General features: G+C 54.3%; 1 protein-coding gene across 1 annotated transcript in view; it reads left to right on the top strand.

Annotated features, from left to right (window-relative positions):
* LOC102416933 (dedicator of cytokinesis protein 1) overlaps positions 1-25,056 on the top strand; it is a 110,922-nt gene that overhangs the window by 67,438 nt on the left and 18,428 nt on the right. The window contains exons 21-25 of the mRNA XM_023745882.1: positions 430-527; positions 2,108-2,197; positions 2,497-2,597; positions 5,835-5,969; positions 9,700-9,808. Coding sequence (XP_023601650.1) covers positions 430-527; positions 2,108-2,197; positions 2,497-2,597; positions 5,835-5,969; positions 9,700-9,808 — 533 coding nt within the window. The remainder of the gene's footprint in view (positions 1-429; positions 528-2,107; positions 2,198-2,496; positions 2,598-5,834; positions 5,970-9,699; positions 9,809-25,056) is intronic.

Raw genomic sequence — 25,056 nt, 5'->3', positions numbered from 1 at the left:
GGGGCCAGGGCCCCCCTTCTCTCTCAGTGCCTGTCTCTGTACAGCACCCAGGCCCTGAATGTGATGGGAGCTCTCCTACATTAGTTTTAAGTAAAGTTGTCTTAGTTCGGAGACGAGGGAGAGGAGGCTGGGGCGCACAGTGGGGTGCGGCCCTCCCGGGACTCCTGTGGGGGAAAAGCCCAGGGTGAGCCCGCAGTCCCCCCCGATAACTTTTCGAAGCTGTTCCGTGGAGCTCACTTCCTGGTGAATGAGCTGGGAATCCCGAATCCACCTGCCCGGGGCGGAGGACCCCAGCGGCACATTTAGCTGGGAGGTTTCCGGGTGGGGTTGACTTTGCTGTTTGAGACGCGTGCGGAGGACCTGGCAGAGGGCCTCCCGGTGCGAGCAGAGGGGGGCCCGGCCCCGGGACTGACCTGGCTTCTGTTCCAGTGGACCTGCTGGGCCTCCTCAAGTGGCGCTCCAACACCAACCTGCTGCAGCAGAACCTGCGCCAGCTCATGAAGGTGGATGGCGGGGAGGTGGTCAAGGTGAGTGGGGCGGGGTGGGGCGGGGGGGGGGGCGGGGGCGGGGTGACTACCCCATAAACACACACACGTGCTTTCAGAGGGACGACTGTCTTATCTCTGTGAAAATTAATCCCATGAAATGGCCTTAATTAAACGGCGAGATGGTCAACATCGGTATAAATTAATATCGTTCACTTTCCGAACTTCGCAGGCGTTGAAACATCCCCACGCGTCCCCGGCTTGGGCCATCGTTCCAGGTCCTCGCCGGCTCCAGTGCTGACCCTGTTAAAGGCACCCTAACCCGTTTCCCTGGTTCTGTAAGCACCCGGCTCCCAGGGAGCCGGAGGAGTACGTTAACATAACTCCAGGAGACGCACAGTTAATGAAACTTTTGTCCCCCGTCATGTCTAAGACCCTCGTCACCTCAGGAATCTGTGCGTTTCTGCTGGTCTTGGTCACACTCACCAGGGAAATCGGGAGCCGTCTCGTCTTGTTCTCCCGTCCCCGATCTAATCGGTTTTCAAATCCGATTGCTCATCCCTGGGAACGTTCGCCTCTCTCCCTCTGCTCCCTGTGCACCTGGGGACCCCTCAGGCTGGGGGACCCTTCAGGCCAGGCCGCCTGTCCACCCCTCTTCTCGCTGGCCTGACGGTGCCTTGGCCGGCGTGTCCTATGTGCCCTGTAGGCCTGGAACCGTCTTGTCTCAGGCACACGGCGTTACTGGCAGCCAGGCCCCGGGGTGGGGGGGTCCCCGGTTTACTTAGCGGGGCTCCTTTTCCTCTGTTTAAGGACACCCATAGACTGTGGGTTATTCCCACTTATTCAAGGCCTTCCTTCTGACTATCTAAAACGAGTAGTAGAGTGATGACACTGTGATAGACTGAGAAAGGTCCTTGTTCAGTTAGCAAAAGATACCGTCTCCCATTCTGGTGTAACAGGAAAATGGTGATTTTGGTTCTCCAGTGGGTAGTCTTAGAGAGAGGATGGCTGTCCGCGGAGGGGCGCTGTCCGCAGAGGGTGGCTGTCCAGAGAAGCCCTCTCGCAGCCCGTGTACGGGACCCCCTTCGCGGTGCTCGTATCCCGCAGCCCTGCGCCACATGCGGATGAACCAGGAGGCCACGGCTCCCGGCTGTCATGCTCTGAGCTGTGATGGCGTCCCTTGTCGGGTGGACCTGCTGCAGGGACACTGGGTGAACCGTGACGAGCCGGGCTTGGCAGCTGCAGAGGCTGTTGGCAGTCACACCGGGCTGTTCACAGATGGCAGAGTTTTGACCTTTGCAAGGATCTTACAATCTGAACATGGGGACAAATGATACAAAAGCAAGTGCTGTTGAGCCCTTGGTCACCAGATGGTGAAAAGCAGGGGACGGTTGGAAAGTCCCGCAGGCGGGACCCTGGGGCCTCCCCCTGCGGCCAGTCCCATCGCTGGACTCAGCTCACCCGCGTCTTCGTTCTGAGGTCACTGATCTCTGATGTTTGTCTCGGCCTCTATTGGCTGGAACTATCCCTGAAGTGAGCAGCGTCGTAGGTGGCGCCCGGCCCAGGTGGGCATGAGAGCAGAGCCCGGGCTCAGAGCCCATCCCACGGCCGTGTCTCCACAGTTCCTCCAGGACACCTTGGACGCGCTGTTCAACATCATGATGGAGAACTCGGAGAGCGAGACCTTCGACACGCTCGTGTTCGATGCTCTGGTAAGAGGCCCCTCCTGTCCTCCACTCAGACGTTAGAGGCACGTCCGTAGGGGATCCATCGCCGTGACCTCGAAAACATTGCCCTGTGCATCCAATCCAAGCAATCAGGGAGAGCTGGGAGGTCTCCTTCAGTAACTCCGGTTGGGCAAATGCCGTTTCCAGGGCAGGAGGAGGTCAGCTGGCTGACCAACTTCTGTCCGAACATCTTGGAGTTCATTGGGTCCCAGGGTGGAAGGATCAGGTGAAGATGCCCGCGGGTTGGCGTCATCTTACTAACGACACGGCCGATTCACTCCCAGGTGTTCATCATCGGACTCATTGCCGATAGGAAGTTCCAGCACTTCAACCCCGTCCTGGAAACCTACATTAAGAAGCACTTCAGTGCGACGCTAGCCTACACGTAAGTTCTCTGGGTTGTTTTAAAACCAGAACGCTTTTTGCATGTGCTTCTTGTTAAGGGTCTTCTTCATGTCCTTTTTATCTACGACTGTACGTTCCCCTCCTCACAACTCTGAATTTGCTGGGGGAGTTTTTATTAGTATTTCCCTCTTCACGGAGCTAAAAGTCTTACCAGCGAATTACGTAGAACATCCTGGTCATTCTGGAATACATTCTTTCTCTTCTCCCCCATCTTCTACTTCCCTGACGTTTTCAGTTCATGTTCGATGACCCTGAGAGACGGGGGCAGGGTCTGCTCCCGTGCGGCTTCCCCACCAGCCTGGATGAATGAATAAATGCATGTGTTCTTGTTGGAGAGCATTGCTTGCTTCGTGGGAATAAAAGTCAGTGTGGTGCTTTTCAGTATAGCTTTTTGCTCTTTAAAGGATGAGTTCCCTTTTGTGGCGAAGCTTCAGCTGTGACTCACTTGGATTCTTAGCGCCCACCCAACTGCCCCTTACCGGCCCCCGCACCCCCGTAGGTGCCCCTGTGGGTCTCACACACACCGGAGGGCAGGGGGAGGCCGGGCCCCAGACGCTGCTCACCTGGTGTCGAGTGGCGCAGTCCTGGAGCCCAGCCGCCTGGGCTTCGTGGAAGCTCTCAGGTGCCTCACCCCCTGGGTTTCAGTCTTCTCATCTGTAAAATGGGCACAATTGTAGGTGTGTGAGGTTTCATTATTATTATTTTTTTAAATATATTTTATTGATTTTTTACAGAGAGGAAGGGAGAGGGATAGAGAGTTAGAAACATCGATGAGAGAGAAACATCAATCAGCTGCCTCCTGCACACCCCCCACTGGGGATATGCCTGCAACCAAGGTACATGCCCTTGACCGGAATCGAACCTGGGACCCTTCAGTCCGCAGGCCGACGCTCTATCCACTGAGCCAAACCGATTAGGGCAAAGTTTCATTATTATTAGCATTCTATGACGAGTTAGTTACCTTCTATCTCTCACAGTGGGGGTCACGGACATTCAAAATTTTAATTGTGCGAGTTGCAGTGAGAAAAGAGATTTAAATAATTTCTTTTTAAAATTCATTTTAAAACATTATAGTTGACAGACAAGGTTATATTAGTTTCAGGTGTACAGCATAGTGGTTTGACATACTTTAGCTCAGAACACCCCCTGGAGGGGGATTGTCTTTGGTGCCATTAAGTTGGTCAAAGCTCCCATCTGTGCCTGGACCGAGTCCTTGCCTGGGTACAGCCCCGCACTCAAGGTCAGAGGCCTGACGCCGCAGTCCTGGCCCTGGATTCTTTCGTGTACCCCTTGATGCCTGTGGCGTGGGCAGTGCCTCGAGTGGGCAGCGCTGCCCTGCCGAGCACCCGGAGCCAGCTTGGATGAGCCCTGCGCTCACTTGCTAACACACGTGTGCTTAAACACGTGTGCTTACAACACGTGGTCTGTCGGTGGAGAGGCCCTTTGCCTGCACTCTGGACAGTTCCTTACCGCCCCTCCCCCTCGCTGTGGCAACGCAAACACAACCACAAACAACCGGGCGGGTGTAGGGAAGTGGCCTGAATGTGACGTGACCTTCGCGTGCATCACTTTGGCAGTTCTGCTTTTTTATTGAAATGTGGCCACACAGCTCTTCTCAGATTAGATTGGGAGCTTCATTTCTGGTTTTGGAACCACGTGCCCCGCTGCACTAGGATCCGAGTGTTGGCTCCGCCCGTCCTTGGGGGAAGGAGGGACCTTGGGAGAGTGGGCCTGGTGGCCAGTGAGTCAGTGGGAGGAGCAGAAAGTACCATTTTATCTTCCAGCGATGATGCGCTCCACTGCGAATCAGCGCCCTCTCGTTCAGTGGTCGCCAACCTTTCGGACCTCACTGACCGCTGGTCGGCGACCGCTGCTCTAGTTCAGTCTCTGTAATCGGCCGAAAAGGAAATTTTCACTTTGTGGAAAAGGAATATTCGTCTCATGTTTTGAGAACCTACACCACCAGTGTTTGTTTGGTTTCTAATTAACTTTCTCATAGACTCTGATACTTGGAGCAAATTTACTACCATGTGAACTTTCTGGTTTCTGAATTCCAGAAAAATAGAAAAGTTTTGATGCTCTTTGTTTTACTTGTAACAGGGATTGTTTTAAAAAACTACCTTTGGTTTAAGCACTTAATCTAACGTATGAAGCTATGAATTAAAATCAGACTTTCAATATGGACTTTATTTGTACCAACTGTCTATAATTACTTATGTCATGGTATGGAAAAATTTAAGAATAATTCTGACCAATTTTGGTAGATTATAAACTTTGTAAACTTCTATTGTCATGACAAAAGGTTTGAAATGTTTTCATGTTAGGGAGTCACTTGTTTTTGGTTGACAATTTATAAAGATATCGACTCTCTAAGAGAAGTAGAGTCCTTATACTTTTAAAACTAAATGTGTGCAATTCTATTAGAAAATGTAAAAGAAAATTCACAAAACTTTTCATGTAATACCCATGTTCTCATAAAATGTTTATAGTCTTTTATATAAAGCCTCTTAGAAAACTCATCAAAAATTAAGAATATTTGCTATTTGAAAAATTGGTTGTAAAATTTTCATTTTGAGTGTCAATAGCCTAGTTTTAGAAAACGAACTAGAGGTTGCTGAAATGGCCCCCAATAACAAATACTATTTCGTGCAATGCCTTTTTAAAATTTTGGTAAAACCCACATAACACAGAATGTACCATTTGAAACCGTTTTCAAGTGTACAGGTCATACACACTTTTAGCACTTAGTGAATCCAACGTTGTGCGAGCATTATCTCGTTCCAGAGCATCTTCAGTTTAATGTCCTTTTGCAGAGATTTTCTTTGGTGCCTCACTTGGACGAGAAAGAAAATCCTTTGATGTTTTTATTTCACGTCGGGGAAGCTAGTTTGCCCATCCGCACCTGGGAGTCTTCCCTTTCAGACCAGCGGTAATACCCACTACTTGCCTTATAGAGCTGCTGTGAGGATTAAATCACAGAATACCTTCCAATGCTCAGGGCAACATCTCAAACGTAGGAAGCGCTCTGATCACACTCTTCTGAGAGCTGCCTTCCGGGTCCCTTTCCATCCGTTTAGAACGCATTTTACAAATGTGCATATGCCGGGAGGTGTGAGCCCAAATCAAACTCACCCCCCGGGGTATCTCTCTGCGCCAGGGCCGTGCTGTGGTGCTGTGATTTGGGGAACTTATTAATTTGTGTTTCTATCGTGAATAGGAAGCTGACGAAAGTGTTGCGGAACTATGTGGACAACGCCGAGAAGCCGGGAGTCAACGAGCAGCTGTACAAAGCGATGAAGGCCCTGGAATACATCTTCAAGTTCATCGTGCGCTCCCGCGTGCTCTTCAACCAGTAGGTGTCGCCGGGCGGGCGGCCTCTGCTGGGGCTCCTGGGTTTCCCGCTCCTGTCCCCCCTCTTTCCCTTTTCCTTCCTCTTCCTCTCCGCGTTTCCTTCCTTTCCTTGGGGCTAGGATGGCAGAGCAGTGACAGGGCCCTCCGTTGCTTGGCTGAGCACGGGGATTACCTGGGGAGAAAACAGCAGGGCTCGCGCAGGAACGTGGTAGTCTTTTTTGCCTTCTTTCGTGAAGGGTCTGCTGTATTTTCGTGGAACGCAGCAGCTTCGCAAAATTCCTGGGTCCTTGGCAGTAACTGTTCTGCTAGAGAACAAGAGGGGACACCTTGGCGATGAAGATACTGAACTTACCCTGGTCATGCCGCTCTCTCCCTCCCTCGCGATGCATGTCCATCCTGGCTGTTGTTTTCAGAAAGCTCGTTTTGTGTAGAAATGAGAACAGCGGCTTTAAATCTCTGGCCAGGAGACACTGGGCTCCCCGGGGAACCCACAGAAAGATTGCTGACGGCAGGGGCACTTGTGGGGTTTCTGTTTGTCTGTGTTGTCTGCGTGGGCGGGCGCAGCCCATGAACCGGAAAACCGGCAGGCAGCCGCCTCCTGGTCAGGCCCCGGGTCCCGCTCCTGAAGGGGTCCTGGCGGGCTCCCCGCCGGCGTCCCCTGTCCCCTGGCGTTAGCTCTGTGCATAACTAGTTACTGGTCAGGGATAAGTTGCCCAGATTTGTCATGTTGCCGTCATTTCCTGGGTAACGAAAGTCAGATGCAGGTTGTAGACAAAGATCTCTCATTCCTTGTGAATGAATCCCTACAACATTACGTGCAGGGAAGAATGAGGATGGGTTTTATTCATCGACTTATGCTCCGACTGCCTCTGGCTCCCCCTCCCTCCTTCCACCTCCCGGCGGGTCAAACAGGGGACCTTTTGCTTTGTCCGGTGAGACCGAGAGGGGAGAGCGGAAACCCCCCCGCTCATCCCAGGAAGCTGCTTCGGGTCCTGTACTTCGTCCTTGTGTCTGGAGGACATTTCCATTTCTATGACGTCTCGGCCGGCAGCTGTCTTCTTCCCCCGGATGTTCTGCCCTCTCATCATTTTAGATATTACATTTCTTAGGTTTACAAGTTTGATTTTTTTTTTCTCTCCTAAAATTTTCCACCTAAGCTTCTCTTCTCTCCCTATTTTCCATGTTTCCATCTTCCTATTTGTTTACCCTTTGCTCTTTATTTTAAAATATACTCATTATATTTACTTGACTTTCTGGTTGCCTAACTACAGTATCTTGATCACTGTAGATGTTGCCATTGGCTTTCTTCCCTCCTTGAGTGGCCGTGGGTCTATGCGTAGTCATTTTTGTTTGAATGCAGAACGGTGGATGTCAGCTTGTAAAGGCGCCAGGTGACACCGCCTCCTTTCAGAGCGACCCCTCCTTCCCCTCCAGGCAGAGCAGCGGGCTGAGCCCTTGCTGGACAGGCTGTGCCGAGTCTCGCCTGCGGGTGGCCTCGCTGAGCCTCGGTCCACAGTAGTGGCCCCTCATCCTCCCAGGTTTTCAGCATAGGGCAGTGATGGTGAACCTTTGAGCTCAGCGTGTCAGCATTTTGAAAAACCCTAACTTAACTCTGGTGCCGTGTCACATATAGAAATTTTTTTATATTTGCAATCATAGTAAAATAAAGACTTATATTTTTGATATTTATTTTATATATTTAAATGCCATTTAACAAAGAAAAATCAACCAAAAAAATGAGTTCGTGTGTCACCTCTGACACACGTGTCATAGGTTCGCCATCACTGGCATAGAGCCAGCTGTGTCCTCTGGGGCCGTCTCCCCGGCATTTCCCACACTCTATTCTTTATCTCTGGAGACTGACAAAAACTCCACTCCGATTTACAGAGGTTTTTACTTTTGCTTTTAGTCTCCTGACCCATAAAGTCGCAGGAATTGGCAGGTAACCTGAGGGGTGCAGACGGACTCACCAGCGTTTCTATCAGCCCCCAAGCACCTTTCCCTGTCACCTGCAAGCAGACGCTCATGACTCCATGATTTTTAAAAAAATATATTATATATTTTTATTGATTTCAGAGAGGAAGGAAGAGGGAGAGAGAGAGAAAAACATCAGTGATGAGACAGGATCATTGATCGGCTGCCTCCTGCACGCCCCCGCACTGGGGATCAAGCCTGCAACCCTGGCCTGTGCCCTGACCTGGAATTGATCCATGACCTCCTGGTTCATAGGTCGACACTCAATCACTGAGCTCGCCGGCCTGGCGTGACTCCGTGATTTTAATTGCTCGGTGCGCCATTGAAACCAACGCCTGCTTGAAAACCCTTTACAGACAGACGAGGTCACAGTTCCCCATTTTAGACAGTTTCTTACTTTGCAGAGGGACTCATTTAAATATAAGATAAATACCTCCAGGGTAATTAATTATCAGTTTACAGAGGTTTGCCTTGTACACGAGTCTTCAGGTAAGAGGTGCTTATAATTAGGCAGGAGACTCGTCTCTGTCAATAAAGCATCTGAGTTGCAATATTTTAAAATGCAAATGCATTGCTTCTTCATGACACAGCAACTTGAAGTAACGGCTAATAAGTAATTTATAGATGAAACTTACTCACAGTTAGCACCCTATATTTGCATACATGTAACTCATGCGTAACTTACTCATTATCTATCCATTTCCCGACTGTGCTCCACCACTTGCAAGTTTTCCCATCAGCACCAATTCTGTGAAGAATGAATTTGTCTGGTATCATTTCTTTAAAATAAAGTGATTTCAAGTTTACTGTTATGGTATTTTCAAGTGGTTATAAGGTTATGTTAAATTTAGGCAATGTTGCCAAAACCGGTTTGGCTCAGTGGATAGAGCGTCGGTCTGCGGACTGAGGGGTCCCGGGTTCGATTCCGGTCAAGGGCATGTACCTGGGTTGCGGGCACATCCCCAGTGGGGGGTGTGCAGGAGGCAGCTGATTGATGTTTCTCTCTCATTGATGTTTCTGACTCTCTGTCTCTCTCCCTTCCTCTCTGTAAAAAATCAATAAAATATATATTTAAAAAAAAATTTAGGCAATGTAGTGTCTTTGTGACTCAATTATGTAATATTAAAAGTTTAAAACCACTGGCAAGCCCTAGCTGGTGTGGTTCAATGGATAGAGCATCGGCCTGAGGTCTGAAGGGTACCGGGTTCAATTCTAGTCAAGGGCACATGCTGGGGTTGCGGGCTTGATCCCCAGTAGGGGGCGTGCAGGAGGCGGCCGATCAATGATTCTCTCTCATCATTGATGTTTCTATCTCTCCCTTTCTTTTCCTAAAATCAATAAAAATATTTAAAAATAAAATAAAACCACTCGCAGGAAATACACCCAAATATTAATGCTGTAACTTCTGTGGGATAGAATTAAAGCTGAAGTTCTCCACCCTTCCTTCCTCTCGCCCTTTCTCTCTCTTTACCTCCTTCCCCCTTTCCAGACGTTTCTGTGTTTTTCAGGTTTACACACTGGGTCATGTGACAGTGAGGAAAACAATACACAGTGGGGTTGAAAACCAGCTTCTTGGAGGCGCAGGCGTCTCCGTGGCCGGTGGTACAGCGCAATCTCATTTCCCAGCGCCTCCTGGCTCGGGGATGTCCCGAGATCACTCACACTCTAACGGCCGCCCGAACAGCACCTTGGTGGCCGGAGACGCAGGCGCCTTGGGGGTGAGGCGCCGCGGCCCCACAGAGCGTGTTCCTTTGCAGGCTCTACGAGAACAAGGGCGAGGCCGAATTCATGGAGTCCCTCCTGCAGCTGTTCCGGTCCATCAGCGCCATGATGAGCAGCATGTCGGACCAGACCCTCAGGGTGAAGGTAGGCCCTCGCTCGCCGCCACGGCCACGCTCAAGGCCAGCCCCCGGCTGCAGGGCTCCTGGGCCGCTGAGAGGAGCGGCTGCTCATCCTGCCATGCTTGGACTTGGGCGGGAGGCCCTGGCTGGCTTCTGTGGTGCACATGACCCTGCCCCCTGCGTGAGGGGTGGTGCTATCCTCTGTGGGCCTCTAAATGCTGACCCTGCTGTGTCTGCTCCCAGGCTGGAGGTTCTGCACTCTCTCTGTATAAATACTAGAGGCCCGCTGCACGAAAATTCATGCAAGGGTAGGCCTTCCTTCCCTCGGCTGCTGCACGAAAATTCATGCAAGGATAGGCCTTCCTTCCCTCGGCTGCCGGCACCGGTTTCCCTCTGGCACCCGGGACTCGGGCTTCGCTCTGGCCACCGCCGGCAGGTGCCCAGGACCTGGGTTGCTTCACTCCGGCCACGGCTTCATCCGGAAGGATGTCCGGAATGACGCCCGGAAGGACGTTTGGTCTAATTAGCATATTGCCCTTTTATTATTTGTGAATATGGGGGCTTTGATGAGAGTAAGGGGCCAGGTGCCTCAGTCTCTGAGCAGGTGTGGGAGGTGGGGCTGTCGGTGCCCAGGCATCAGTCAGACCTCAGGCCACGCCCTGCCAACGGTGTCCTGTCTTCAGCCGTGAATGCACCTTTCACCTGCGCAGGAGAGAGGGATCCGGGTCCCCATGTTCCCGCTGTTCTCGCCACCTGCGGTGACCTGTTCTCACCCTCTGGCCCTTGGAGGAAAGATGCCTTCCTCTCCAGGGGCTCTGAGTGCTCCTAGGGCCGCCTGGTGTGGAGATGCCAGGAGGCCCCCGGGGCAGCCCCTGGCCCTGCACGCTCTCGGGCACCATGTTCTGGCGATTTCTATGGCGCTGGCTCACTGCAGACGGAGCTGAGCAGTGAGCGGTTTATTGCCCGTGAAGTGGGTGCTTTGCCGTCCGAGCAGTTAGCAATTTGCTGCCCGTGAAGTGGGTGATTTGCTGCCCGAGCAGTGAGCGGTTTGCTGCCCATGAAGTGAGCAGTTTGCTGCCCGTGAAGTGAGCGGTTTGCTGCCCGTGAAGTGGGTGATTTGCTGCCCGTGAAGTGAGCAGTTTGCTGCCTGTGCTAATTCTTTCAAAGCGGAGGAATCTCCCACGTGATTCCTGGTGGCTTTCCCTCGGCTGCTCCCTGTCCCTGCCTCTGTGCTCACCTTCCCTGTTAGTGTCCTGTTGATGGGTGATTTCCGAATGCATCTCTGTGTCTTTAAAATGTTGTGGGAAAGGGACTTCCCAGCTCTAACGCTCACCATTCGTGGGGAACAGACGCTCAATGTGCCTCAGGGCTGCTGTGACCGGAGCCGGGGTCACAGACAGGAATGAAGTCCCCGGGAGCCCTTCGCCTCCGAGGCGGCCGCTGTCGGCAGGCTGCTCCTTTCTCAGTGCAACGCCCCATCTTCACGGGGCGTGTGGTGGACGTACGCCTGTGGACGAGGCTGGGGAGCGGGGCCTGTGGGAGGTGAGGGCCCACCTGCTCCTGCCTGCGCCGCCGCCTCGTCCCAAGGATTAGATGAGCTGACCCCGAACCCCTGTGGCCGTTTAGGGAAACAGGTGGGGAGCGGAAGAATAGATAGAAATCACGGGGAGTTTGGGGCCCGTGATTTTAGATTTCTGAATCTGTTCTCATGTTACGGCATTTGATGGGGCTTGGCTCGTGTCTGCTCCTTTCCCCGCGTGTCAGACCCCGTCCTGAGCGGTTCGGTGGAAGACACGGTGACTGCCGTGACGTCGGCGCCGTGATGGGAACCTTCTGCCTGCAGCACGGGTGGCTGAGTTCTACTTGGAACGCTGCCTGCTTGCTGCTCTGTCTGCATTTTGTTCTTTCACAGCCGGGGTGGTCTCCACACCTGACATGAAGGTGCCCATCCTGGGTCCTGTGTTTTGTGTTGTGTTAACTCTCAGTTTTGCTCTGTGGAAATGGAGATACAGCTGTGACTCATCTTGCTCAGAGAGAACGTGCAAAGCCTGGCATGGCTCCCAGGGGTGGCCCTTGTTGGCTGTTTTGATGTTTGAGATGATCTGACCCCCAACCCCCTCATTTGCAACTCTGAGGTCAGCATGCTCTCGAACCTTCTCGGCTTTATTTGGGGTGACCTTCAGTGTGCGGCGCCAGCACGGCCATGGGTGAGCCTGAGGGGGAGGGGGCCGGTGAAGGATTAAAGAAGACAGACAAGAGAATAAAGCTGGGGCTGGGTGGGACGCTGCTCTGTGATGGAGAGACAGCGCCACGGCCTGCGAGCCGAGTCTTTATTTTATAGCAGATTCTGCGAGGCAAAGTAAGGGTGTGGTCAAGATGTTTACAATGTTCTCGCTGTTTCGAATCCACTCAGTTACAGGCACCTGGTCAAGCTTTGTTTACTTGCTGCCCCTCCCGCAGCCCACATCACCCAGCCACGTGGGCCCACAGGTGCGGACCATAAGGTCAAGCTCACAGCCATAGCCTTTGGCTGTAACTGTGCTGGGACTTGCACGTGGCTTTGCCAGGAGAGGACCGTGCCCTCTCATTAGCCCCAGGCTTGAACCTGTCCAAACGCTGTAGCCGCTCTCCACATTCAGGGTTGGGGGGTGGAGAGCTGCTGTGTCCCAGGGAGCCCGCACCCTGCAGCCGCCTTCTCAGAACTGAGGCCACCTCACATCCTCCGGCAGGTGTGAGCCGTTGACCGTGTTTTTATGTCTCGATGAAGGGCAAGGCAAGGGGAGTTTCAGCTAATATTTAACTTCAGCATTAACGTGGCATCAGACTGGAGTGTCCGTTCGTAAGGCATTGACAAAACTTCGACTGCATCCCCCCAAATTGGGTGTGTCCTGCGGGGAGTAAGGGGTGAGATGGGGCCGGCCATGAAGGCCTTGGGGGCCGAGGTCGCGGGCACAACCACTGTTGGCAGCGGGGGGCTGCCCTGGACCACTGAGCTCTGGCCGAGGTGGGTTTGGGCTTTTGGGGCCTCGCCGTCAGAACTGTCCCAGGCAGTTTTCCCTCAGTTCCCCGATGATTACTTCCAGCTCTGGGGCGATCCTGACAGACACTGTCCTGGGACTTACGTGGAGTCTCCTCTTCTGTCTGGGGCTGAGCATTCCAGAACTTTCTGGAGAGGGAAGCGCTGACCGTGGTCTACGGTGAGAGAGAGTTCCTGCTGTGTGTTTGTGTGCATGTATGTGCATATGTGTGTGTGTGGGGATATGTATGTGCTATGGGTATATGTGTGTGAGCATGTGTATGTGTGTATATGTTTGTGTGTATATGTATGTTTGGTATATGTGTATGAGTTTAAGGATGTATGTGTGAGTTTGTGTAAGTATGTGTATATGTGTATACGTGTGTATGTTTGGTGGACGTGTGTGTGAGTTTGTATATGTGTGAGTGTGTGTATGTGTATGTATGTTTGGTGGACATGTGTGTGAGTTTGTATATGTGTGAGTGTGTGTATGTGTATCTGTGAGTGTGTGTATGCGTGTGTGTGGCTGCTGTGTACATCCTCACCTTTGTTCCATGTGATGTACTTGGGCGTTTTTGTCCTCAGTATCCTTAGGTCTATTCTGAACCAACGGATTTCACTAAAAAAATCCTGGTTGGCAGGCACTACACTTACCTCCTAACGGCGAATGCGTCTCAACCCACGTTAGGAAAACACTGCTCTTTGCCCTTTAGGTTCCTCCCCGTGTCTCCTGCTCAGCTCGGGATGGAGTCGCTAGTCCTCCGTCTCCTCCACTGTCCTGTGGGCTGTCAGCCGGCACTTGGCCACGGTCCCCCCGGGCGTGCGCGGGGCCTGGGGTGCAGATTAATTGAATCTGAGCCCCCAGGGGCGGGCGGCGCACAGATGGTGTGGGTTGGCTTCCTTCCGGGACTGTCCCTGGGGTTCCATCTCACCACCTCGTGGTGCCATTTCTGCCTCGTCCTCCCCGGAAGGCACTGTGTTCCCACAAGCTGTGTGTCATCTCAATAAATACGTTGTCGGGCGAGTTTTGCTCACCCAGAAGCGCAGCTTTTATTTCCTTGAAAGGCATAACCTGGCTGGAAGTGAATTCCGCGTCCTCGCCTTCTATCTCACCCACAGCTCTTCCCTATCAGTTTTTGTTGCTTGTGGACTCTTTCTGAGCTCTCATCTGGGAAGCAGCCTCTCACAAACGCATAAGCTTAGAGTTGTTTCCTGGCCTCGGGGGAAGCTGTCTGAGTGCGTTAGGGATAATGACGGATACAGATCAGAAATCACGCGGTGGCTTCCTCGCAGGGGAGGAGGCGCTCCACGGGTGTTTTGAGCCCCGGAGGGCCCCTCCCGCTCGAGGGTGCTGGGACCCCTCACTGTCCCCCGAGTTCTGGACGCCTGTCCCCGTTCTCCACCTGCCGTTTCTAGCACAGGACCGGCTCGGACCAGGTTCTCATGCCCTTTGGCCTGTGACAGTGTCCAGTGTCCACCTCGTGTCGCCGTCCCCTCAGCCACGGCGCTGGCCGGTCTGCGGGTGTCCGACCGTGGTGGGTGCTTGGTTACGCAACGTGGCGCAGAGAGACGCCAGCCCGACTCCGCGCGGGCGGAGAGCTGTCTGCTGACCCGTCCAGATGGACGGCCGAGCTGGAATCATCCTAATCCGTGTTTGGGCCGCGCTCACCCCGCAAAGCCCTGGATGCCGGTTATCTCCTTGATCCTCCCGGCGCCGCCGCGGTGTCTGTCAGAAGCAATAATGGAAAAGCTTCCTACGGGGACGGGCAGGGGACACAGTCACGCAAGGGCTGTGCTTCTAGTAGCTGGGTCGTCGATGGCAACACGCGTGGCCACGGCACCCGGCTTCTCTCTGGGATCTTCAGGTTCCCGCTGCCCCGGGGAGCCCCTTCCCAGAGATTTCTCTCAGGAAAGTGGGGGGGGGGTGCAGAGGGTCTCCACCAGCCTGACCAGTGTAAGCAGGGTCCCCAGGGCTGGGGGCGCCTCCCCCGGGGAAAGCTGTTCATACGTTCACGTGCTGTGGTTCTTGTAGATCCTTTGCATGTTCTGAGTTCCTGTGGATGGAGGCCTCTTGATTGCAAATTGCATAAACCTCCAATCACGTCTAAGCAGATGGAAAGATATTCCATGCTATGGATGAGGAGACTCGGTGGTGTTAGGCTGTCCGGTCTTTCCAACGTGATACACTCAGCGCCGTGTAATCCGGAATCCCAGCAAGTCAGTGGGGGAGGGCGACACGTGGGTTCTGAGGCCGGAGACCCAGACGACACAGCACAATGTTGACGGAGGTGGAAGTCGAGGCCTGACACTCCCTGACCTCAGGTCTGACCGTCAAGCTGGTCATCGGACTGCCTGGACCCAGCGCACTGAGCTCCCAAGAGAAGGCATCATGGATTCATGGAGGCGGAGCATCCGGGGCTGGCTTCATGGGGTCCAAGGGGTAAAGCATGTCCTCACTCTTTTTATTTTATTTTATCTTATTTATTTTATTGATTTCAGAGAGGAAGGGAGAGTGAGAGAGAGATAGAAACAGCAATGATGAGAGAGAATCATGGATTGGCTGCCTCCTCCACGCCCCCTACTGGGGATCCAGCCTGCAACCCAGGCATGTGCCCTGGGAATCGAACCGTGACTCCTGGTTCATAGGTCAATGGTCATAGGGTCGGGCGCATGTCCTCACGCTTGGCTCAGCTGCTTCTCTCTGTTTGAGGGGACGGTGGTCACCGCAGTCAGAGGCTTGCAGCTTTCTTACTGCTTCTAACCCTGGGGGAGGGGGGCCTGTCTCTTCGAGGCTGTAGCACCCTCAGACCCTCTTCGACCTGCTTCCTGCAGAGGAGGCGGCAGCCCCACAAGGAGGAGACGGGAGGGAGCTGCGGAGGAGCCCAGAGGCGCGGGCTGGCAGCAGCTGGCAGCAGGGCTGGCGTCCTGTGTGCTCCTGCCACTGAGGCCACTGCCCGTCTGTGACTTGGTGTCGTGAGGGCCTCCTCTGTCGCGGCCCCGTCTGCTGGGCTGGTGATGGGAAAGGCTCGGACTTCCCGCCGGGTGCCGAGCAGCCAGGCTGAGGCCGCGGGGAGACCCGGCCTGCGTGTGCCCGGGGAGAATTTTACTGAGAAGCGTGTCGGCTGGAGCTGCCGCATTAGCCGGTGGGAGAGGCATGTTTCACGCATGAGCATCAGAAATCACGGCCGCTGGTACACCGAGTAGTTACCAAATCTCATGGGAACGGCCCGGCAGACCACGGGTGGAATTAGTTCTTTTTGTATATCATCGATGAGGTCATGGACTGTATGCGGAGTCGAATTTCAAAAGCACTCACATGGTTAGCCTTGGGGAGTCAGGACTGGGGTGTGTGAACGCCCACAGACTTTTCAGTATCTCCCCCAAGAGCCCCCGTGTCCCCTGCTTCGGCCCGCTGCCTTCCCATGGCGTCCCAGGCCAGATCCCGGGCGTGTGCGTGGCTCAGGCTCCATTAGAACCCTGACGGGCAGCCGAGCAGCACTGGTGCCCGTGCACTGTGAACGCGGCGCTCCATCATTCACTGGAACGATTTTTCTCCTGGGAAACCCTATCCATCCACCACGTGCGTTGAGTTAGGGAAGGTGAACGGACAGAGGAAAAGGCTGTGAACGGCGTGAATTGTTCACACAGCAGGTTCCAGTCTTGCCTGTGTGACCTCTGCATACAGTGACTGACTCCTCGTCGGAGACGCTTTAAGAAATAGTTTCTTTTGCCTGCATTATCTTCTCTCCAGCTTAGTGGTTAAGGAAGAACAACAGTCCTGACCCTCTGTTTGGCTAAAACGTAACCAAAAAGTAAGTAATTCCTGAAAATGATATTTTCATAGGATTCTGGGAATGTCATGTTGTGACATTACACATCCCGTGTGGTCGCCATTCGAGATGAAACGCAAAGGCATTCATCGGAGAAGTGAGGTGGCCGCCACGCCTCTCCTTGTTTCTCTTTCAAATGCTTCGTTTCCTAGTGCGATGGGAGGAAAGGCTCTCCCTCCTGCCATTGGCCAGGCCGATCGTTCTGTGACGGTTCCCGGGCAGGTCCTGACACGCGGGTGCGTTCCCACCTGTGCATCCTCGGAGGGGGCTCTGTGCGTCCCTGACCCGGCAGCCCCCTGGCTGATGGCCGGTCGACCAGCTGGCCCTTCTCCTCTCTGCGGCCGTAGTTTCCCAGGTCAGTAGAGTGGGCGTGAGGGTAGCCCACGGGTGCAGCCGAGTGGAGTTAGCTCCAGGGGGTACGATTCCCGTGCTGCAACGGCCCCTCTGTTGTCTGGTGTGTCAGGTACCCACTCCAGGCTCCGCCCCTCCTGCTGCAGCCAGAGGTGCTCTCGGGGCAGAGGGCAGCCGTGGGGCCAGCAAGCTGGGGTGGGCCCTGCACTGGGTTTTGGAAACACAGCGGCAAGGGGCTGCCTGGAGGTTGTGTTGGGAGGGGGGACATGGACCTGGGGACACCTTAGTCCCACGCTGGGCCCTCAGAGCAGGGGGGGGGGGGATGTTCTCATAACCAGATGGTTGTGTTTGACACCTGGAGGGACTCACTGAGAAGTGCTGTGTGCGTTCATTTTTTTTAATCTTGAAATTACATTTTTAGAAAAGGACCAGATCTCCCAGGGAGGAGCTAGGGGGCCAGGGACTGTTCCCCTGGAGTTTCTCATATGAAAACTGCATGAGCCCTTAGAATGCTCTCTCGTGAAGCTCTTTATCAGTGCTTTTGTTTTTGTCACGGGATCACGTTTTCTCTTACATTTTAAAGGGATATTGTCTTTAATTGGAAAGTGTTTTCCTGGTGTCTGGCACGTCCCCTCTCAGAGCTGTGTGACTGTCAGTGGAGCCTCATCTCGAGCGCAGAGGGAAGACCCTGGAGGGCCTGGGGGTGATGCTGTTCCTCGCTCAGGGTGCCCCACCAGGCAGACAGGTGGTGACAGGCAGGGGACAGCCTGCGCACGTGAAAGGCATTCCCAGGGAACCACGGCCACTCTCCGAGCATGTCGTCACCTTCGGTGGAGGGTGGGGCGGGTCCTGCTGTTTTAGTTCCTCTTTTCTCCATCACCGTGAGGGCGCTGGCCCCGCAGACCAGGGCAGGTTAACTCACTGTGGTCACCAGGACCTATTGAGGTCCGCAGATGGACGTATTGTCACCCCATCCTCCCAGCCCTGCCAGGGGGTCGCAGTGAGAGAGCAAATAGAGGCCTAAGGGGGAGCGTGGGGGGGTCGGCAGCGACTGTCTGGCTGGAGCATCGGGAGCCAGATGTGCCTGCCCCCCTGCACGCCCCCTCATTGGCTCTGAGCACTTGTCAGCCCCCCCTTGCTCTTCTGTGCTCCCCCGCATCTCTGCTCCGCCCCAAAGGGCTGCCCATTCCCGGCCACACTGTCCTTGCCTGGCTCGGAGCCTTGGCTCAGGGAGGTTTCTGTCTCTGGAACGCATCCCTCTCGGGACTTGCCAGTCAGTGTGAAGCCGCTGGTTCCCGTTTGTCCCCGCATCCTGCGCTTCGAGCTCTTGCCCCAGAGGCCTCAGCAAAGCCCCCACGTGTCTGCGAGAGCCCCACGAGCAGGTGTGTTGGCGACTGCCACTTGCCCTTCCCGCATGGCCAGCAGATCCCAGCGCTTGGCTCTCGAGCACCTGGCCTGGCAGCTGCGGGCGCCGTACCCTCCGGAACAGAGGACTGGGACATGTGACCTGGTCCAGCTGCTCGCACCTGCGCTGGCCTCGGGGAGGGGAAAGGCCTGGGCCATGGGTCCGCCTCCTGCACGCGGCCCAGCCGCTTCCTCCCCTGCCGCCTCCTGCACGCTGGGCTGTGTGTGCCCCTGTGCCCAGCGTGGCCGCCTCTGGGCTTGGGGCCCCTGACCTGCCTGCTTTGATCTGAGAAACCCTCTGGCTGTTGAGATAGGATTCCATCCTGCAGGACACCCGCCCAGTGCCCGGCTCAGGGAGGGCGGGCTTCCCGTGGACAGCTAATCAAGCGGAGAGCGATAATGGGAATTCTCTCTCATGGATGTGATTGTGCATGATTTCCCTGTTTACTCGTAGACAAGGCTAAATGGGAGATGATTGGCGAGCTCTGTCTTCTGTTTCTCCGAAGGTGGTTTCTTAATCTTCCAAACGCATCCCTGTGATACACAGAAGAAAGAAAAACCCATTAAAAGTTACTTAAAATCTCTAAGTAGCGGCTCCGCGTGTTGGAGCCGTCCCTTTATGATGTTAGGGCACAGGAGAGGAAATACGTTACAGACGAGCGTTCTCTGTGCCTTGTGTGCCTGGGGTCCAATTTGATAGGCAGTTTTCTGGCCACAGTATTGGGACGACTGGCATTTGTCACAAGTAGGATGATGAGTTTGTTGATTTAAAAATTATAGGCTTTTTCCTCTTTTGCCCCCCTCCCCCAATTAGAATTCATAATGTCTCTAAACCTTTCAGACCCCAGTACTTTAAATTGTTCTGTCATTTGCTGACTAAAGAATGCTATATATATTTTTTTTCTTTTACCTCCTTTATCCTGAAATCTTTCACCCATCATCTCTTGGGCGTATTATGGGAGTTTCATGACTTATAATTCATCAATTCTTCATTAGGAGTGACTGCTATACATTGCAGCTAGGAAGGTGATGTATATAAAGCCATTTTTGGCTAAATGGGCATGTGCTCCACGAACTTGGGGTGAGAGGTGCCTGGGTGCTTCGCTATAACTACCTCCGGTTTATGTGGGTGACAAGGACATCTGGCTCCGGGCCCCGCTCCCCGCGCGCTAAGGCACCCAGTCCAGGTGGCACAGGAGACCCTCTCCCTGCCGGGCTGTCCTCAGGCTGCAGCAGCTCCTCTCAGAGCCGCGGCTCCCGGCACGGCCACGCTGCCCTTGCCCCCGGGGTGCCTCCACTGCACACCTGGGCTGGGAGGCGGGGCTGCCGGGTACTGTGTCCTGGGTCATACTGTGCAGGTCCTAGGAACCGGACCTGAGAAACCCCACCCCCAGGAAGGGACACCTGGCCGCCCTCCAAAATGAGGCCGCCCTGCCTGGGACACCCCGAGTTTGCCTCCCAAAGTGGCCAACTCCTTTCGAAGCTAAGAATCCTCCCGTTGAGGCCCGATAGCAACTTCCTCATCATTTTATGTTGCAAAGACACCGAGCCGTGCTAGCCGGAAACCTCGATGCCAATTTGCCATGAAGTCACAGGCAGAACTGATTCCAAAGGAGCAGAGAAATGTGGCCGCATTTGGCCGTTGTCTGCTGCCAGGGCACAGGTGTAGCTGTCATTGCGATCACCCTTTTAAAAGTCACGTAAAGGGTAGAATACGTGGCTACATGGCAGCGATCGGCAGCTCATGGCTATGCACCTGGCACGTAAATTAGGAAAGTAGAAGTGCTACTGTGAGGCGGATGGGGGTGTGGCTTGGGAAACCGCTCACCAGGGCCCCTGAGCAGTGCCATGCTGTGACCATTTCCGGTCCATGTGAAATGGTGACCAAAAAGGTGTGCGAGCGATGATGGAGGCTGAGAACATGGTCGGGGTGAATATAAGATCATTCCACGCAGTGTGAGAGGGGACCAAAATATTTCCCCGTTAATAGGGACATACGGTGATGCCAGGTAGGGAGGCACAGGGACATGAGTGAGGTACTGCAAGTAGACAGTTGGCTTCTATCTATAGACATAAAAGCAGACATATGTGAAGTGGTCACAATAGGAAATGCTCTCATTGGGAGAATGAGGGACTGTGAGACCCAGAGCCACCTCACTCATGGGAACAAAGGTGGTTCCCTACAGCGGGTTGGGTGGGAGCGATGGAGCAAGTGATGTTTGTGGAGGGCCCCGGAATGCTCCGGAATGCTCCGGAAGGTGAAGAAACGGGGTGAGGTTTGTGTTGAAGGGCCCACACTCTGCAGCTGGTACTCAGAATGCTGTCCATTAAACACCCATGTTGCTGCTGCCCCTGCGGGTGCCCTCGGCTGTCCACCAGAGCAGGGCTGCCTTCCTGGGGTGGGGACGCCGAGCTACCCGTTAGAGTCTCCTGGGTCAGCGGTCGCCAACCGGTGGTCCGTGAGGTCCGAAAGGTCGGCGACCGCTGTCCTAGGTCATACTGTGCAGCTCCTACGAACCGGATCTGGAAAACCCGCCCCAGGAAGGGACACCTGCCCCGCCGGTGAGTGCCCTGGATCCGCACGATACTTGCCAAAGCGATCGGAGCTTTCAGGAGACAGCTCCTATTTTCCAAGCATCACAGGAGACGTCAGCTTCTCAAGGGGATGCTGAGGAGTTCAACTAAGATGGTCTTCGCTTTGTCAGATTTAACCGGACAATGACCAAGCCCCAGAAATGTGTGCGGGCGCTGTCCATGGGGCGCCTGGGGGTGGAGAGGGGCAGGGCTGCTCTGTGGAGCCGCTTGGGGAGAACATTGAAGGGGGGTTGGTTCCTGGGGCTGTTAGGATGAATCATAGTCTGGTGGGGGAGTGGGGGGCGGCAGTCCCTGAGAAATCCCGGATTTCTCTTCCCGAACCCAGTTGGGTTAACCTGAGGTAGGAGCCAGGGGCTTCTGAGTGTGAGGCATCGGGGAACTTGAGTGACGAACTTCGTTCCCAGGAAACATGGCCCTTCTCCTCCTCCTCGTCGAGCGTGCTGGGGGTTTGGGGTTGCCGCGAAGCGTTTGCGAGGTCACGCTGATGAATTGTGAGCAGCAGCGCTGAGCTAGAAATTCGCATCGTTTGGGGCTGTCTGCTTAACGTAGAACCAAAATAACTTGGGTATTAATTGGTCGTTAAGGAGATAAATGACCCTTTGGCTGCCCATACAGATCTTGGGAATAAATGGGGAATCTCATGCTATTTTTCACGTCCTGTTGTGTTTGTCAAATTCCAGATCTTCCGAGATCCAGGGCCGAGTTATTTAATTTTCTCTGATGATCGGGTCGTTCCATTTTTCAAGAAATGCAATTATTTTCTGGCGGCTGCTTTTGTATTTAATTTCAAAGTTTTCTCCAATTGAGTCCAACTCATGCTTTACAAATGCGGAGCGAAAGCCCGCAGGTCTGCTGCTCCGTGTGTGGCAGTTACAAGAGGGATGGTACAATGAGTTCCGAATTCCATTTAACTTGCTGGCCCGCGTGCCGCCATCGGCTGCCTCAGATGTTCCTTTATCGCGGGTCCCAGCACCCTGTGGAGTCTCCCAAACTTTGATCAATTTCACTTGTTATCGCACCATTTTCTGTCATTTCCCCCGACAGTGTCCCTGTCCTTCCGTCACTTTTGGAAGAAAGCTCTGTTTTCTGGAGCAAAAATACCCCCTCGCCCCCCCTCCCCAGATTGCAAGCAGGGATGTCACTTCTGTGTCTGCGTTAAACACACCTGTCGGAGATTATTAAGAAATATCCACCTGATGACTGTTCATACGCACAGTCGGCGCCTCGATGTTACTTATTAATGCTGCCCTGGCTTATGTATTTCTGTGAGCTCTTGTTTCGGCTGAAGTTCATCTGTCACGTCTGTGATTGTATCTGAAAAGAGCAGAGATCATGCACTTTGCAAATCACTCCCATTGATTCGGACCATGCCCGGGAGAGAGAACATGGCAGGTACATCTTATTCCTCTTCGTGTTCCCTGGGAAACAAAGGGGAAGCCAGGCTGGGGGAGAAGTCACCTTGAATGAACGTAAGTTGCCTTTCCTGTGATCCTTCTGTTTAATAGGATCACACCTGGGAGGCAGGCGGGCCTGCAAGGGACTGCTCCGTCCTCACTGGTCACACCTGAGAAACAGGGAGGGAAAGCCCTGCATCTGGGAGGTTTCTTCCACAGCCTACGAGCGATCTTCGGAATTTTAACACATCTTTTCAGTCAGTTAGTACGTTTTGTTTAAATAAGTGAATAAATAAGTGAGTGAATGAATGAGTGAATAAGTGAGTGAATGAATAAGTGAGTGAGTGAGGGAATGAATGAGTGAATGAATGAATAAGTGAGTGAGTGAGGGAATGAATGAGTGAGTGAATAAGTGAATATATGAGTGAATGAATGAATGAATAAGTGAGTGAGTGAGGGAATGAATGAGCAAATGAGCCAATGACTGAGTACATGAATGGATGAGTGAATAAGTGAGTGAATGAATGCATCAGTGCAGGGGGACTTCTTGCCTGTGATTGTGGAGCAGCAGTCCGTCCTCGTCCCCAGTTCTTTCTGGAACGCCCTGCAGGAGTCGGGCAGAGGCTGGGAGGCCCCACGGAGCTAGCGGAGGCCCTTCCTCTCCAGGTGCCTGTGGTCCAGGAGGTGGGGCCAGGTGAACGCAGTGCGCCCACGCAGGGCTGCTGTGCCTCGAGGTGTCTGAGTCCATTAGGAGACAGAACCAGTGGGGTGCACATTATTTATTTATCACAGTGAATTGGTTACACGATGATGAAGTCCTGGGCACCGGACACTCAGGCTCAGTAGACACGCATCCCAGGGAAACCCTAGTTCTGCTTTCACAGCTTCCCTCCGATTGGATCCGCCCCCAGCTCATCCAGGAACTTCTCCTTGACACCAAGTCCCCCTGACTGCGGCTGCCAATCACATCCGCAGGTCACCTCCCAGGCGCCCTGAGTAACGCTTGACCACCAGCCGGGCGCTGGGCCTGGCCTGCACAGACCGTGGCCCTCACAGCAGGTGCGGTCAGGCTTAGACCTGGGCATGTCTGTGTGCATCTGAGGAGGGGTTGGGGGTTTCCCGTGCAGGGGAACCCTGGTCGGGGCTCAGCGAGTGAGTTAGGGAGCAGAGGGAGGGGGGTCCAGAGGAGGAGGGGGCCACCTGGCTTCCTCAGGAACCCAGAGCGGAAACACGTGCCCAGAGCATAGCTTTGGGGGCCGGCGAGGTCCTCGGGGTGTGGCCAGGCTGTGGTGACCTGACTCTTGGTTTTTCACTTGCTCCCAGCATGCTCTGGGCTCTACTCTTCCTTCTCCCGCTGCCACCAAGGACGATGGAACCACCCAGCGTGGGGTCCTTCATCGCTCATTCTACGTGTCCGTCTGTCGGCCTTTCTCAGATGCCAGGTGCGGGGCCAGGTGTGGGACACAGTCATGGACGGATGGGTCCCTGTCCTCAGGAGACCGACCGCCTACTGTTTCCTAACCTGTGGCTGGACCCCGGCGCTCGTCTGGGGCAGGGGGGCCCCCATCAGTCCTCAGGGCCGCGTGGTCGCGGTGGCTGGTGGGGTGTTTGCAGCGGGAACTTCTGAAAGAACCTGTCTGCGGCAGATTTGGAACTTGTCCGGCTCTCGGTTGCCTTTCCTTCACGGGACGCTTCGGTGCCCTGTGCCAGGATCTGCAGCCACGAGATGGCCATTAGGTGGGAGACATCGTTCCGATGAGTAAACAAACGCATTTGCGAAAAGGAGGGGGAGGCAGGAGCAGGCCTGTTAGGGACTGAGCTGTGCCCCCACATTGGTATATGGGGGTCCTCATCCCCCCCTGACCTTGTGACCTGGGGCCTCTGGGAGCCCCATCTGTGAGCTGTGCCCCCACATTTGTGTGTTGATGTCCTCATCCCCCCGACCTCCTGACCTGTGGGTGTTACAGCATCACCAGCAAACTCCCCAAACCAATGAGTTGCCTAAGCTCCGTTTTGACCTCTTACCTCACTCCCTCCTCATCACCCAATTCCCCCGTGACCTCCTGCCTCCTCCTCCGGGGCTCAGGAGAACTGGGGATTCTGCACACCCTCCCCCCCCCCCCTCGATCCAAGACACTAGGACAGACACCCCACCCAGGGCAGCGGGGCCCCAGGCTGGCTTCTGCCTTTGCAGGTCACAGGGGTTTCTGCCTGAGGCCGAGGGGCCGAGGGGCCTGGGGAGCAGGGGGCTGAGGCGCTGGCCTCGGGCGATTCTGCCGGCTGGTGCTGGGGACAGCGGTGATTTTCTTCCCCAACCCGCTTTGCTCCTGGAGGAGGAGAGGCCGTCTGACCCGTGGAAAATGCAGAAAATGCTAATTACCCCCCCCCCCCCCCCAAGCATTCGTTAGGTCGGCAACATGTACAGACACACCCCATTGTCCACCTGGGAGCATCTTTTTAGAAGTTACTCATTTCTGTGTTCGCATTATACGTCCTCTGCCCTGCACAGGCCTCTACAGGGAAGTGTGAGGGCGTGCTTAGGGGTGGGGTTTTGGACAGTGGCCTGGGTTCAGGAACCAGAGATGTGTGTGTGTGGGGGGGGCGAGGCTCTCCTCCCTGCTGTCCGTCGATGGCACCCCAACTGCCTTCATTACGGCCTTGGCGTTGACCTGACAAGCTCGGG

Source organism: Myotis lucifugus, unplaced genomic scaffold, assembly GCF_000147115.1.
Source record: "Myotis lucifugus unplaced genomic scaffold, Myoluc2.0 scaffold_599, whole genome shotgun sequence".
NCBI classification, from domain to species: Eukaryota; Metazoa; Chordata; class Mammalia; order Chiroptera; family Vespertilionidae; genus Myotis; species Myotis lucifugus.
This window is presented reverse-complemented; position numbering and strand designations above follow the sequence as displayed.